This window comes from Serpula lacrymans (genome assembly GCF_000218685.1).
Source record: "Serpula lacrymans var. lacrymans S7.9 unplaced genomic scaffold SERLAscaffold_3, whole genome shotgun sequence".
NCBI classification, from domain to species: Eukaryota; Fungi; Basidiomycota; class Agaricomycetes; order Boletales; family Serpulaceae; genus Serpula; species Serpula lacrymans.
The window spans coordinates 1,820,177-1,832,067 of record NW_006763292.1 but is presented as its reverse complement, the minus strand read 5'-3'; the positions used below and the strand labels follow the sequence as shown (position 1 = coordinate 1,832,067).

The 11,891-nt window shown below is 49.9% G+C and overlaps 4 protein-coding genes across 4 annotated transcripts; 1 reads left to right on the top strand and 3 right to left on the bottom strand.

Moving 5' to 3' along the window:
• Positions 1-194: 194 nt before the first annotated feature.
• On the bottom strand, positions 195-2,063 carry SERLADRAFT_406004 (uncharacterized protein; the record flags this gene model as incomplete). The annotated part of the gene is made up of 2 exons (XM_007314616.1): positions 195-1,361; positions 1,413-2,063. The coding sequence occupies 2 exons, from the start codon at positions 2,061-2,063 to the stop codon at positions 195-197; spliced, it is 1,818 nt and encodes a 605-aa protein (XP_007314678.1).
• Positions 2,064-2,579: 516 nt separating this feature from the next.
• On the bottom strand, positions 2,580-5,756 carry SERLADRAFT_346339 (glycoside hydrolase family 16 protein; the record flags this gene model as incomplete). The annotated part of the gene is made up of 6 exons (XM_007314615.1): positions 2,580-2,623; positions 2,714-2,844; positions 2,905-3,109; positions 3,179-3,367; positions 5,163-5,252; positions 5,321-5,756. 6 exons carry the CDS (start codon positions 5,754-5,756, stop codon positions 2,580-2,582), a joined length of 1,095 nt encoding a protein of 364 aa, XP_007314677.1.
• A 954-nt stretch (positions 5,757-6,710) lies between these two features.
• On the bottom strand, positions 6,711-9,510 carry SERLADRAFT_445927 (uncharacterized protein; the record flags this gene model as incomplete). Its single annotated transcript, XM_007314614.1, has 11 exons — positions 6,711-7,375; positions 7,436-7,594; positions 7,655-7,777; positions 7,828-8,202; positions 8,260-8,388; positions 8,441-8,563; positions 8,613-8,735; positions 8,789-8,911; positions 8,970-9,206; positions 9,264-9,350; positions 9,405-9,510. The coding sequence occupies 11 exons, from the start codon at positions 9,436-9,438 to the stop codon at positions 7,020-7,022; spliced, it is 1,869 nt and encodes a 622-aa protein (XP_007314676.1).
• Positions 9,511-9,662: 152 nt separating this feature from the next.
• On the top strand, positions 9,663-11,885 carry SERLADRAFT_458918 (uncharacterized protein; the record flags this gene model as incomplete). The annotated part of the gene is made up of 9 exons (XM_007314613.1): positions 9,663-9,874; positions 9,933-10,187; positions 10,248-10,349; positions 10,396-10,560; positions 10,624-10,687; positions 10,742-11,209; positions 11,274-11,399; positions 11,457-11,557; positions 11,609-11,885. 9 exons carry the CDS (start codon positions 9,713-9,715, stop codon positions 11,852-11,854), a joined length of 1,689 nt encoding a protein of 562 aa, XP_007314675.1.
• Positions 11,886-11,891: the final 6 nt, after the last annotated feature.

Here is an 11,891-nt window from a genome sequence, read left to right as displayed (position 1 = left end):
CCGCTTTGTGCTATCTCGGAGAATGTTGGGTTGTTGGTAGCGGCCATGTTAACGTTAAAGTCATCTATCTCATTGCACAGCTCATGTCATCGGCGAGGTTCACGACGAGAAGTGGACGATGATTGCGTACAAGTCCGAGAGACATGAGAATAAATAGTAGATAGTCGTACAGGTAAACGTGCTACAGGATAACTCTAAGCCTCTACTTCAGACCAGGCATCGCCGTCCTGGTCGCTGTCTACGACGATGAGCTCGTCATGCACATCTGCGGCGCGCGACGGTGCGGGGAGAAGGAAGCTATCGACGCCAGAGCGAGAACCGGTCGAAGAAGGCGAGACGGAGGACGCCGGAGGTAGAGGCTCGTCGCGATCGAGATCCACATCGCCGACCGAGGCCAGCTCAGACGACGACGACGACGGAGAAGAAGAAGGCGCAGATGCGATCTGGTGAGAGATTCGCTGTTCGATCTCCGCCTGCCTGTGATCGGGACCGGAAGACGGCGGGGAGTGGGTGGGTGGTCGCGGCGCATCGGGTTCGTTGGTATTAATATCGACCTCGACGACGGGTTGCGGCGCTTCGGGGCCAGATATGGAAGTGTCCGCCGCTTGTGGGACGGTGCCAGATGCGGCGACGATCGGCACCGGCTCTGCGTTCTCCGCCCGACTGGTCCCAGCCTCGCTCCCGCTCTTCTCACGAGTCTCCCTCCACTTGAACTTGCCCAACTTGTCCTCCACCTCCCTCTCCACCTCCTCCAGCGCCTTCTCTATCTTGCTCACCACCACTCGCCTCTCCACCCGCACCTCCTCGCTCCCAAAACTGTCCACCGCGTCTAGCTGCGTCAGCAACGCACTCATCGCGTGCTCAAAGTACCGCACAGGTGCGTTTCGGGACGTATACGCCAGCTTGTACGTAGAGTCGGGTGCGGAGGCGAGCACAGAAGAGGCACGGTCAAAGTTGAGGTCGCGGGGAAACTCAACGTCGGACTGAATAGCCTCGAACAACGCGCCTACATTGCGGATGGTCTCGAGGGAAAACGCGACGTCCTTCGAGGTGGGCTCTTTCGGCGAAGCGTCCTCAGCAGGGGCGGCGGGGACTTTACCCTTGCCTTTCCCTTCCGCTGCACAAGAACTGCTCCCGCTCGTAGGTTTGGTGGTTTCTTTTTGGAGCTGTCCTTCGTCAGAGGCGGTAAAGAGGGAGAGCACGATGGCTTGGAGGGTGTCGCGGAGCTCTTGCTCGAATACATCTTGATTAAGGGGTGCGTGGTGATCATGAGAGCCATTCGAGGCTGGAACACGGGCTTCACTCGAAAATCTCTGAGCCGGACTAGTACTCTGAGCGGGAGGAGTAGCCTTTAGTTGAGCCTGCAAATATGAAATAAGCTTTAGAATAGTAAAACGAGACAGAACACTAACAGTTTCTGCATCGCGTGCTGGTCCACCGCCAAAGACAAGATTAAACAATCGCTCTAATGTGATATCCTGCTCTTCATGAGAAGCGTTCACCAGACCCTCTTGGTTTCGCCACTCTTCGCGGTAATGATCAGGACACTGCCATCCTCTGGGCTCTTCAAAGTGGACCCGCCGTCCGTGCTCGTGCTCTCGACGATGGTGCAAGCCATGCCCATAGCCTCGCGCACGCTCCTCGGGATAAAATGCATGCCGCTGCTGCAGCCACGGTGCACCATAACACGGCTGGGCATGCACGACAGCAGGCTCATACCGACACTCATAAAAGCCGTCCATGGGGAAAGCACCCATACTCGCCATACTTGCCGTCCTCTGCCGCCTCGCATGCTCTTCGCACCGCTCACTCAGAGTTCGAACGGCCGCCTCGCGCATCCACTCCCGCCTGTGCGCCTCCTCCCTCAGCTGCCTCTCACGCCGCACGGCTTCGTCGCGCGCTAGTGCAGCCCATACGTACTGCATCGAGGCGAGGCGCGCCTCGGCGAGGGCTGCGGCCATGTATCGCTTGCGCGGGCTGCTGTCGATGGGAGAGGGGGGGTGGAAGTGGGGGTGCAGAGCGGGGATGGGGACGGGGATGGGGACGGAGGTGAGGACGAACATGGCCTGTGTGGAGGATGGATGATGATGATAGGTGGGTAGGTGTGATTGATGAAAGAGATAACTTCAACTGTTTGTTTCTGCCTGTCCCCGCACCATGGTTTTTATACCGCACGTCTGTAGCGCTGACGAATGCCATCCTCGAGGATGCGTATGCTCCTCCTCGAGCTGCCGACGCGCGTCTTGATCTGTGTCGAACGCAGGCGCATCTTCCAGAATGATCCCCCAAGTCAGAACGCGAGAGGGATGACGAGTCCGACTTTCTGACAAAGACCCATGAGATCGCAGTCAGTGCGGCACAGCTTTCGAGTTCCTGGCACTAACCAGTTTTGATCATCCTTCAAGCTTCAAGTCACACATGCATGATGTCTAATAAAAGCGTCTACGTGTATATTTCCCTAAATTAAATACCCATCATACACGTACTAATGATACAGATATATGCCCCTTTGAAAGTAAATGATACAATCCAGAATCGAGAATTGTAGGTTCGTCTATAGGGTGAGTGTGATCGTGAAATCATGACTGCGTCTGATATATCTTGACGCTCGAGACTTCCCAGTCTGTGAAAAGCGAACAAAACACAGAAAAAAAGAAAGGGTGCCATCAGCCATCGAGTCGAGTCACCTGAAACACACATGAACGCGACTCACAAGCCTCGCTAAACGACGCCCCACTCGCCTGTACGAACTCTTCACAGGTCGCGAACCCCGTCTCTTGCTGGCAGCTCTGCGATTGCCCCGGCACACCCGTCGAGCCCCACACACCGCCCGCCCAATCACCACTGCACACACACAAAATTCACATCATTGAGCACTTCGAATGGCGAAGAAATAAGGCTCACCATAATGTCGTGTCAAAAATGGCGGAATGGGTGTAGAAGAACTCGAATGGGTTGCAGTCGGTCGAAGGCCAGGTCGCCATCGGCGTTGTCCAATTCGCCATCGGCGTTGTCCAATTCGTAGGTTGGGGAGCACCTTCAGTGATATCTGCTGGTATCGACCCGCGAGGGAAGAAGTACACTGAAATCCCTGAATTGTCCCAAAGCACTGTACACCACCAACAGCCCGGTCAATACTCATTTCCACAAATCGGCGTGATACAAAAAAAACACGTACTGGCATAGACTCCACCGCCGATGCCATTAAACCCAGTCCCGAAAGAAATATCAGAGCTCGACCGCACCACGCACCCCTGGTTGCCCGTTTGTGCAGCTGAACAGTCCGTACCACCAACGACGGTGCCCGTGATATCGAGCACAGTGGAGTTGGACGAGGGTATGGAGCACCCGGTGTCGATGATGAGAACTGCAGTTAGAAAACCACACACAAAACAAACTAACACACAATCCTCCCAGATTCCACGGAACTTGTTTATGGGCTTTGCCTCCTAGAACAGTGGAGTGGTCTGGTTGTTCGTGGGGTGGTACGTATAAAGATCCTTCAAAGTAAAACCCAGAGGTGTATGAGTGTGGGTTTTGAGGAGGAGGGATAGTTGAATTTATAGAAGGATAGGGGCTTGGTGACGAGTATAGACGAGCACTACCTTGCTAATCGTAGCACAAGGTAGGTTTGAGAACAACAATATGACGAGGTTCCCAGTGATAGCAGGCTCCTGACGCACAAACTGTAGTGCTCAGAAGGACTCTAATCGAAAGGGATGACAATCACTTTCAAAAAGTGACGAGTGACGATGACAGCAGTTAACAGTGGTAGAAGTGGGAAGTGTTGTGACCACTCTGGATCACAAGTAGTAGAGTAGTGAACTTGAGAGTAGAGAAGAAGTCTGGATAGGATTTCTTGTTCCTTTACAAGGTAAAATACAGGGGTTTATATAGTAAAAGAAAAGTAGGCTATGCACAGTATAGCTGTGCAAAAAGAATGAGAAAGAACATGAAGGAAGGAATGTATGCTGACGAATCCTGCGTAGGTAGTACAGCATAAGATTGTCAAAAAAAGGAAAAGAAAGAGATAGAACAATGAATGCTGTGAGTAATGTCACAGGTTTGTACAGCCATAAAGTAAAGTCCAATAGCAAAAAGAGAGCAGGAAAATCATGATGTCATGGGAAGATGCAGTAAAAAAAGGACAAGGCAAAACACTATCAGTATCAACACAGTTCCTTTATTGTCAGTCAGGCATTCTAAAAAAATATGTGTCCATAAAAATGATTCAAAAATCAAAAATAATCGCACTGTAAATGAATGTTCTGCTGAAAAAAAAGAAACTGGAGCCACCGGTCCACCACCTAGTCCAAATCCGACAGTTCCATGGCCTTACCAATGGACTGGTTGTGTTGGACCACCTGATCAAACGAGGGAGGGAGAGGAGTAGTTCCAATTTGGAACATGTGAGTCCCAGGCAGCGTGTGGTAGGTGTAGCTGTAGCGAAGACGATGGACAAAAGATAAGTGTACCCAAGTGAATGGGACAGCGATGAACATGGGCGACGCAAGGGGATGAACCTTCTCCAGCTCAAAAATTACCCACCCACGCTCCAACCAGGCAAGACGAGCGACCGATGTTTTGATAGTATATGATGGCAGATCAACGTCATAAAGATGGACCTGTTGCCCTATTTGAACCGGCCGCCGGGGCTTTGCTGATATCAGCAGTGGCACATGGTAGTCAACGGATCGGCGACGGAAGCGGATAGGAAGTGGTGACATCAGAAATGGTGGGGGTGCAAATAAAATGAGGAGGAGGAGGGTGGAGGTGACGGAAAAGTGGATTAGAATGGGGATCCAGAAACGACCGTCAGGTGAGAATAAAAAGGAGAGGAAGGGGCCCATGGTGGGGCTAGGCAAAGGAAGGGGAGTAAGGGAAACGACAAAAGCGAGGGCGCAATGCAATGTGTAGCCAGTGGCGACGCAAAAATTTGCCGAAATGCCGAAATGCCGAAAGTACCGGATGGAAAAGCAAAGGTGAGCGTGACTGGATTGCCTAATAGAGGTGGTGCTGATCAGCCACAAGTTCAAAAAGGGCAATATTAATTACTATTCCACGTGGCACTGTGCCTGTGTGGCGCAAAGGCGAGTCTTTTTGAATATTCGCTTCATTATTGACACCTGTCCATGCTACCAATCAACTTTGGTGCATGACACCGGGGTTCATGTGGATTGTGGCCTGGTTGTTCGTATAGTTATTCACACCTTCGACGATATCGATCTCTCCGCCCAAAGGCCAATTGGGACCTTCAAAAAAACACACAAGCGTTAGCCATCTTCAAATAATCCGCCATCTACCTTCACCGCCGTCTTACCATTCGTCCAAAATGCAGGCCAAGTGCCACAGCCAGTGGGCATATGTACCAAATCCATAATGACAAGCCCACCCATGAACGTGTTCAGCATCATGATCCTCACACTCATCCGATTCGTCTGCACCATCGGCGTCGTCTCCACCCGCATCACCGCGTTCCCCTGTGCATTAATCTCGATGAGCCCGCTCGAATTTGCCGTCCCCTGATCCACATACTGCATGTTCCCGTCGGTCGGATCAGCAGACGTGAAAAAGCCCCAGCCATCGAAGAAATTCTGGCCTTGATAGGCATCCAGGAGCTTCCACGGGGAGGAAGGCACAGCAGTCCCGTTCGTCCCCGTCGCCTGCGGGCTCCCGGCGGAAGTCGTCCCCGTAGGCGTGATGTTCGTCGAATTGCTGTTGCCACTCCCCCCCCCCTCCTCCTCCTCCAGACACATTGCTCGAGCTCACGCAGTAGACAGAGTTGGCAGAGTCGGACGTGGGGGGCTGGGCGACAAGGACGCCTTTGAAGGCGATGCGGAGGTCCCGGGCAAGGCCTGCACTGTGTCGGAGGGCGACGTTGTGGGCCCGGGATGTGCCCAGTCTGATCGAGTGGGAGCTGCGTGAGATGAGATTGGCATGCGAGGGGGCGATATGGAGGAAGAGGAAGATGAGGAGGGAGAGGTGGGTGTACATGGTGCTCGCTCGGTTGGAGGCGTGTGTGTCGAAATGGAGGGTGTGGGCAAGGGATGTAAGAGCGGATGCGGCAAGCGACAAGAAGTAAGAAGCTCTTGAGCGTTTCTAAACGCAAAAAAGCTGGCGATGGAGGCGTCTAGACGGTAGCTTGATAAATTTCACCAGTGATTGGAAAAAAGAGAGCAGAAGGGGAAAAAAATGAGGGAAGATCAAAAAGCCCAGCTCAGCCAGTGGGGGGTGAAATTTTCCTGAGAGATCGAATACGTTTAGGGCTGAAGAGGATGGAAATGTTATTGGGGAACACTGCACCTTATCTATGAAGTAAAAAAGGCAGATGGGGCGAGGGGAACGCGCAAGTGAAGCGTTCTTATTTGCCTTGCGCCGGCGTGAAGCTCTATCAAAACACGAGGCAGGGGTGCGCCTGCGGTACCGTCATGGTTCTGCGGATCAAGGCCGTGTGGAATGTGGGGTCCAAAATATACAAAATTCAGTTTTTGAGCTCTCCATCTGGCTTTTGAATCATGTCCAGCCATTGTATTTAGCGGTGACATTCGCGTGTCTTGATCAATGTCCGTCCAGGTCTAAAGGAACAATAAGAACAGAGAACAAAAAGCGTCTATCAGCCACACTTTCCTTATCTGGCCACTCCCATCACTCACACTTTCTCCACAATCCCATTCAAGGCTTTCGCTGCTTTATTTTTGTGTCTTTCAAACTTGCAGTGGAATAAAACATGTATTTGTATAATATTATGGACAGCATAAGAATCGTCATCATCAACTAAACAATCAAGTCCCCATGCTAACATCACATTAAAGCCAGAAAGGAAGAAATGAAAAAAATGAACGGAAGGTAGCTCTCATGCAAAACTATACTACAAAAATCGAAACGGGTAGTAGTACTTCAAATCATGACAAGAACAGCACCATCTCTGATGCGTGCACGCACCAAAAAAGCTCGCAGCATCAACACCTCTAAGTCAGTCCGATCAACAGCCATCAACCTCCAGGGCAATCACGAAACACTCAATGTCCGTGAGAGCTTGAACCAAACGCCTCTCTAACACTTCTTCTCAGCTCCTCGTGCTCCCGCCCGCTAGAGCTCTCATCTAACGATGATCCCGGCTGCATATGGGACCCACTGACGCTCCGAGGAATCGCCCCGTCACCTTCTCCATCGACAAAGTCGAGAATACGTCTGGCCAACAACTGGATCTCACCCTGCCCTTCACCGGTATCCGTATCTTGATATGAATGCTGCGAGTGATGCGAACGAGGTGTACCCACGGACGAAGTTGGCGTCGGCGTACGAGAGCTGGCCAGTTGTCGGATGCTAGGGTTGAGCAGAGTCGAGCTGCGGATATTACTAATTAATTGCGGATCTGTTTCAACCAAAAAAAATTAGTCCAGTCTATATTAGTCAACGTTGGAGAATCATGTACCTCCGGATTCGAGTAACTGCACGATGGTCCACACCGCGATATGCTGGAATGTAGCATCGGTGCTGCTCAAGAAACGGTATAAATATCTATGCATGCCACCATCGGGCTTATCCCAGACATCATTGAAAGCAGAGTAATCGTCAGAAGCTGTCCGTCCATCTACTCCATTCGAGATCATGTCAACAAATTTCCACGGAGTACAAATACGCGATAACGCACCCTTTGATGACAAGTTGCCAAGAGCAGCTGCACTATTGCCTTGCACCTCGGAGCTTGGCGAATTTGTGAGAGGAATCAACGCTTCACAGATACCCATTTCCAATAGCTGTCCTTTCAGCTCATCTGCAAATCGCGTAAATCCCAATGTAGGATAATCCACGCAGGAGACATACCACTTAAAGCCAACACTGCCACACAAGCTGTCATCTCGCTCTGCACATTCATCGGTACCTCGAGTACAAGCTCCTTGATCGATTGTATAGCCCCAGCTTTTACGATGGCCGTCTTGTTCTTCTCCGAACTAGCCGCTAAATTACGGAGAGTAGAGATCGCGTGACATTGAACCTCCTCGTTGTCCTTGAACGATAGCAAATTAATCAGGGGCTGCAAAAAGCCTGATTCTATTATAGGCGATTCGTTCTGCGGATGTATGGACACGTTTCGGACACATGCGGCGGAGGAGAGGATGAGAGGTAGGTAGGTGGATTGCAAAAGACGAAGAAGTGAAGTGAGGCCATCGGCCTTGACGATTTCCAGCTGATATTTCTCTAAAGGTTGACATTAGATGAATGCTAAACGCAACTATAGCAAGAGCATTTAATTACCGTCGCTTGCAAGATTACGGAGGGCCAAAGCAGCTTGGCACTGCACCTTGAGACTTGGACTATCCATGAGTGCGACTAAACTCGTGACGAGTTTAGGTTCACTCTGGGCCAACTTCTTCCGGTTTGTACCTGCGGCACATGTTAGTTGCCATTCTAAACTCGATGCAGAGGCATGGCTTACCATCCACAGCAATATTACTCAAAGCCGTCGTGCAATAATATTGAACGTCAGTATCCATAGAGTTCAATAGGCTGACAAGGACAGGTATAGCTCCTGCGTTGACCAGCTGCTGGCGATTCTCATCTAAAAACAGGGTTTGACGTGAAAAATAAGAGCATATAACACTACGTACCTGAATGAGTCATATTCAGCAAAGCTCCTGTAGCATTACGCTGAACACGCATATCTTTTGACCGTGCAAGTCGAGTGAGAGGAACTAGAGCTCCAGATCTAGCAATCTTGGTCTTATTGTCGTCTGCATATCTGTCAGTTCAAATATAAGATAGAAAAACATCTGTAAAGGCTAACCGTGCGTCGCCAAATTAGTCACACATCCGACGGCATTACATTGCACTTCAACATTTGGACTGAGCATTTGGCGAATCAAAGGCTCCAAACCGCCAAGTTTAACGATGAGCAGCTTGTTGTCAGCTAATATAGCAATGCGTCAACTCAAGATTAAATGGGACACGTTCTCTGTCTGACGCACTGTTTACAGCCAAGTTGCCCAGCGCAGCACTGGCGGCTCGTTGGACCTCGGTATCGTGACTGCTCAAAAGGAAAAGTATGGGGTCCAGTGTATCTCGACCCACAGGTCGTACTTCCTTTTCCGTGATTTCTGCAAAGGCGAGTGCTGCGCTACGCTGCAGGTCGACATTATCAGAAAAGGAGAGGGTGGTGAGAGCAGAAAGCGGGTCGCCAGTGAAGAAATTGGTGTTGGTTCGATCTGGAGATATTGCTGTCAAATCTGAATCAGCATATTGGATATCAAAAGAAAGCCTACTCTCGAGGAATTGCAGGAGGTCGGCGACTGCCTCCCGCTCGTTCTCTAACAGCAGGGGTTCATATTGTTGAGATCTGCGTGAATGGACTGACGAGAACGGTTTTAGAGGCGCAAAATGGGAGTAATAGATACTGAGCTTACAACAAGAGTCACAGCAGCTGCTAACAACACCCATAATTGTGCAGAGCTGTCAAGGAATACGGGTGAACAGGACAAAAAATGTACAAGAGTCCGATGGCGGGGCGTCGCTGCCTTTGTGTAGGTTTCCAACTGTTACAAGGTTCGGTTCAGGCGTGGGAGGCTATGTGCGGCACCTCCCGAACATCACGTGCAGTCGCCTACGCATCTGCAGTTCCGAGTCACGGTCTGTCATTTGCATGTTGGCAAAAAATGCACTGATCTCTTTGCTATCGCGTCCACGGAGAGTTTTATTGGCGAGCTTTAGAAGAATGTCGTCTGCTCGTATTGCTTCAGGTATTAAAAGCGAGATAGAACTGACTGAAGCAGAGAACGAGGTCTGCACTTTACTCGATGAGTGTACGCGGAATTTGAGGGACGAACATGGGATAACAACGTCTTGCAGAATCGCAGGCGGATGGGTCAGAGATAAGGTGCGTTTCAGCCCACCATGATTTACTTGAAGTATGGCGCTGATCTGCTGCTTTGAAGCTACTGGGCAAACAGAGCAATGACATTGACATCGCGCTAACCGACATGATGGGAGTAACCTTTGCCGAGCACCTGTCATCTTACATCTCAAAACATAAAGACCTGGATGTACACAAGATTGCAAAGATCGAAAGTAATCCTGGTCAGTCAAAACATCTCGAGACCGCGCGGACGACTCTATGTGGTGTTGAGCTCGACTTTGTCAACTTGCGCAGTGAGGAATATGCCGAGAATAGTCGGATTCCTACAGAAGTGGTTAGTTGTCACGAAGTAAATGGAAAATAGCTTGCTGATATCAGCCTACGGTTATTGTAGGCTTTCGGGACACCATTACAAGATGCACTGCGAAGGGATATCACTATCAATGCCCTTTTCTACAATGTTCACGACCGTGCTGTCGAGGACCATACGAACAAAGTGAGATCATCCGCTCGCGATTTGATAAGTACTCAATTGCACCCAGGGCTTGGATGATTTGAAGAACGGCATAATCCGTACTCCACTGGAGCCTCTAGAAACATTCCGGGACGATCCTTTACGTGTCCTGAGGTGTATTAGATTTGCTAGCCGTTTCGGTTTCGAAATGGTCCCGGAACTGCGTGAAGCCGCACGAGATCCAGGTATCCAGGTATGCTGAATTTTCGGTATCGCAACATATACGTGTTCAGCGTCATGAATTTTTGCGTCGAAGGAAGCTCTTTCCGTGAAAATAAGTCGAGAGCGAGTGGGTGAAGAAATCGATAAGATGATGAAAGGTTTGTTCGTCAACCAAAAGCAGCATTCTCCTTGGCTAATAAGGTACCGCGTAGGGCCCAAGCCTTTACGTTCAATCAAGCTCATCCACGAGCTTTCACTATATTCTTGTATATTCTCGATACCCCCAGAGATTATGCAAATCATGTCCGCCCCTCTTTCGCATCTCGACTCTTCTTTGGCAGCTACAAGCGTTCTCCATGCTTTAATCTCGACTGATTCGACATCAATATCGGCATCGCATTTACCACCTCTACATCCCACTCTGTTACACGCCACGCGTGACGTGGTCGGAAATGCCGCTCGACTATACCTGGCATCAGCATTGTTCCCCTATCATGTAATTACGTATACCGATAAGAAGAAAAGGCAGCATTTGGCAGTTGAAGCAGTTCTCCAAGAAGGTCTCAAATTAGGGAAGCAGAACCATTACCTGGATGGAATCCCGTCGCTTTTTGCGGCAGCAGATTTATTGAAGGACCCCATCAGTAAAATAGGTATGCCGTCAGAACGAGTTGTCATAGGTGAGATAGTTACTTTCCGTCTGTGTCGCTCCCCGTACACCCCCTTATGCTCGTGCGTGAACAGGCTCACTTCTCCGAGAAAAAGTTGTACACAATATACACACTGGATCGCACTGGGCATCTTCGCTACTTTTCTCTCTCGTCTGTGAAATAGCGCCATTATATGACGTTTCCGATAATACTTTTAATGGTCAGTAGGCTTATTCAGCTTCATCGAAGTATCCCCTCATTTAGTTCCATCAAAAAGCCACAGAGGCGACGATACGCACTGAGCAATATAATGATTTCGTATCCAGAGTTGAGATGCTAGGTCTGGACAAGGCTGTGGATGCTAAGCATATTGTAAACGTAAGCACATTATTCCAAAAGTCCCCTGTTAATGATGTACCTTCTATCTAGGGACAAGAAGTTGTGCAGGCGCTCGGTGGGAATAAAGCTGGGCCTTGGACAGGCATCATTCTCGCTCGCGTTATGGAATGGCAATTAGAACATCCGAGTGGAAGCAAGGTGGACTGCATAGCCTGGTTACAAGCCGAACAAGCAGCGGGTCGAATTGATGTTGACGAGTTGACCGCCTCTGTAGTAGGAAACAAGAGAACCCAGACTAGTGACCAAAATCTTTCTGTAAAGAAGGTGAAGCGATAGATCATTTTCGATATATAAATTAAAATTTTCTCACTAT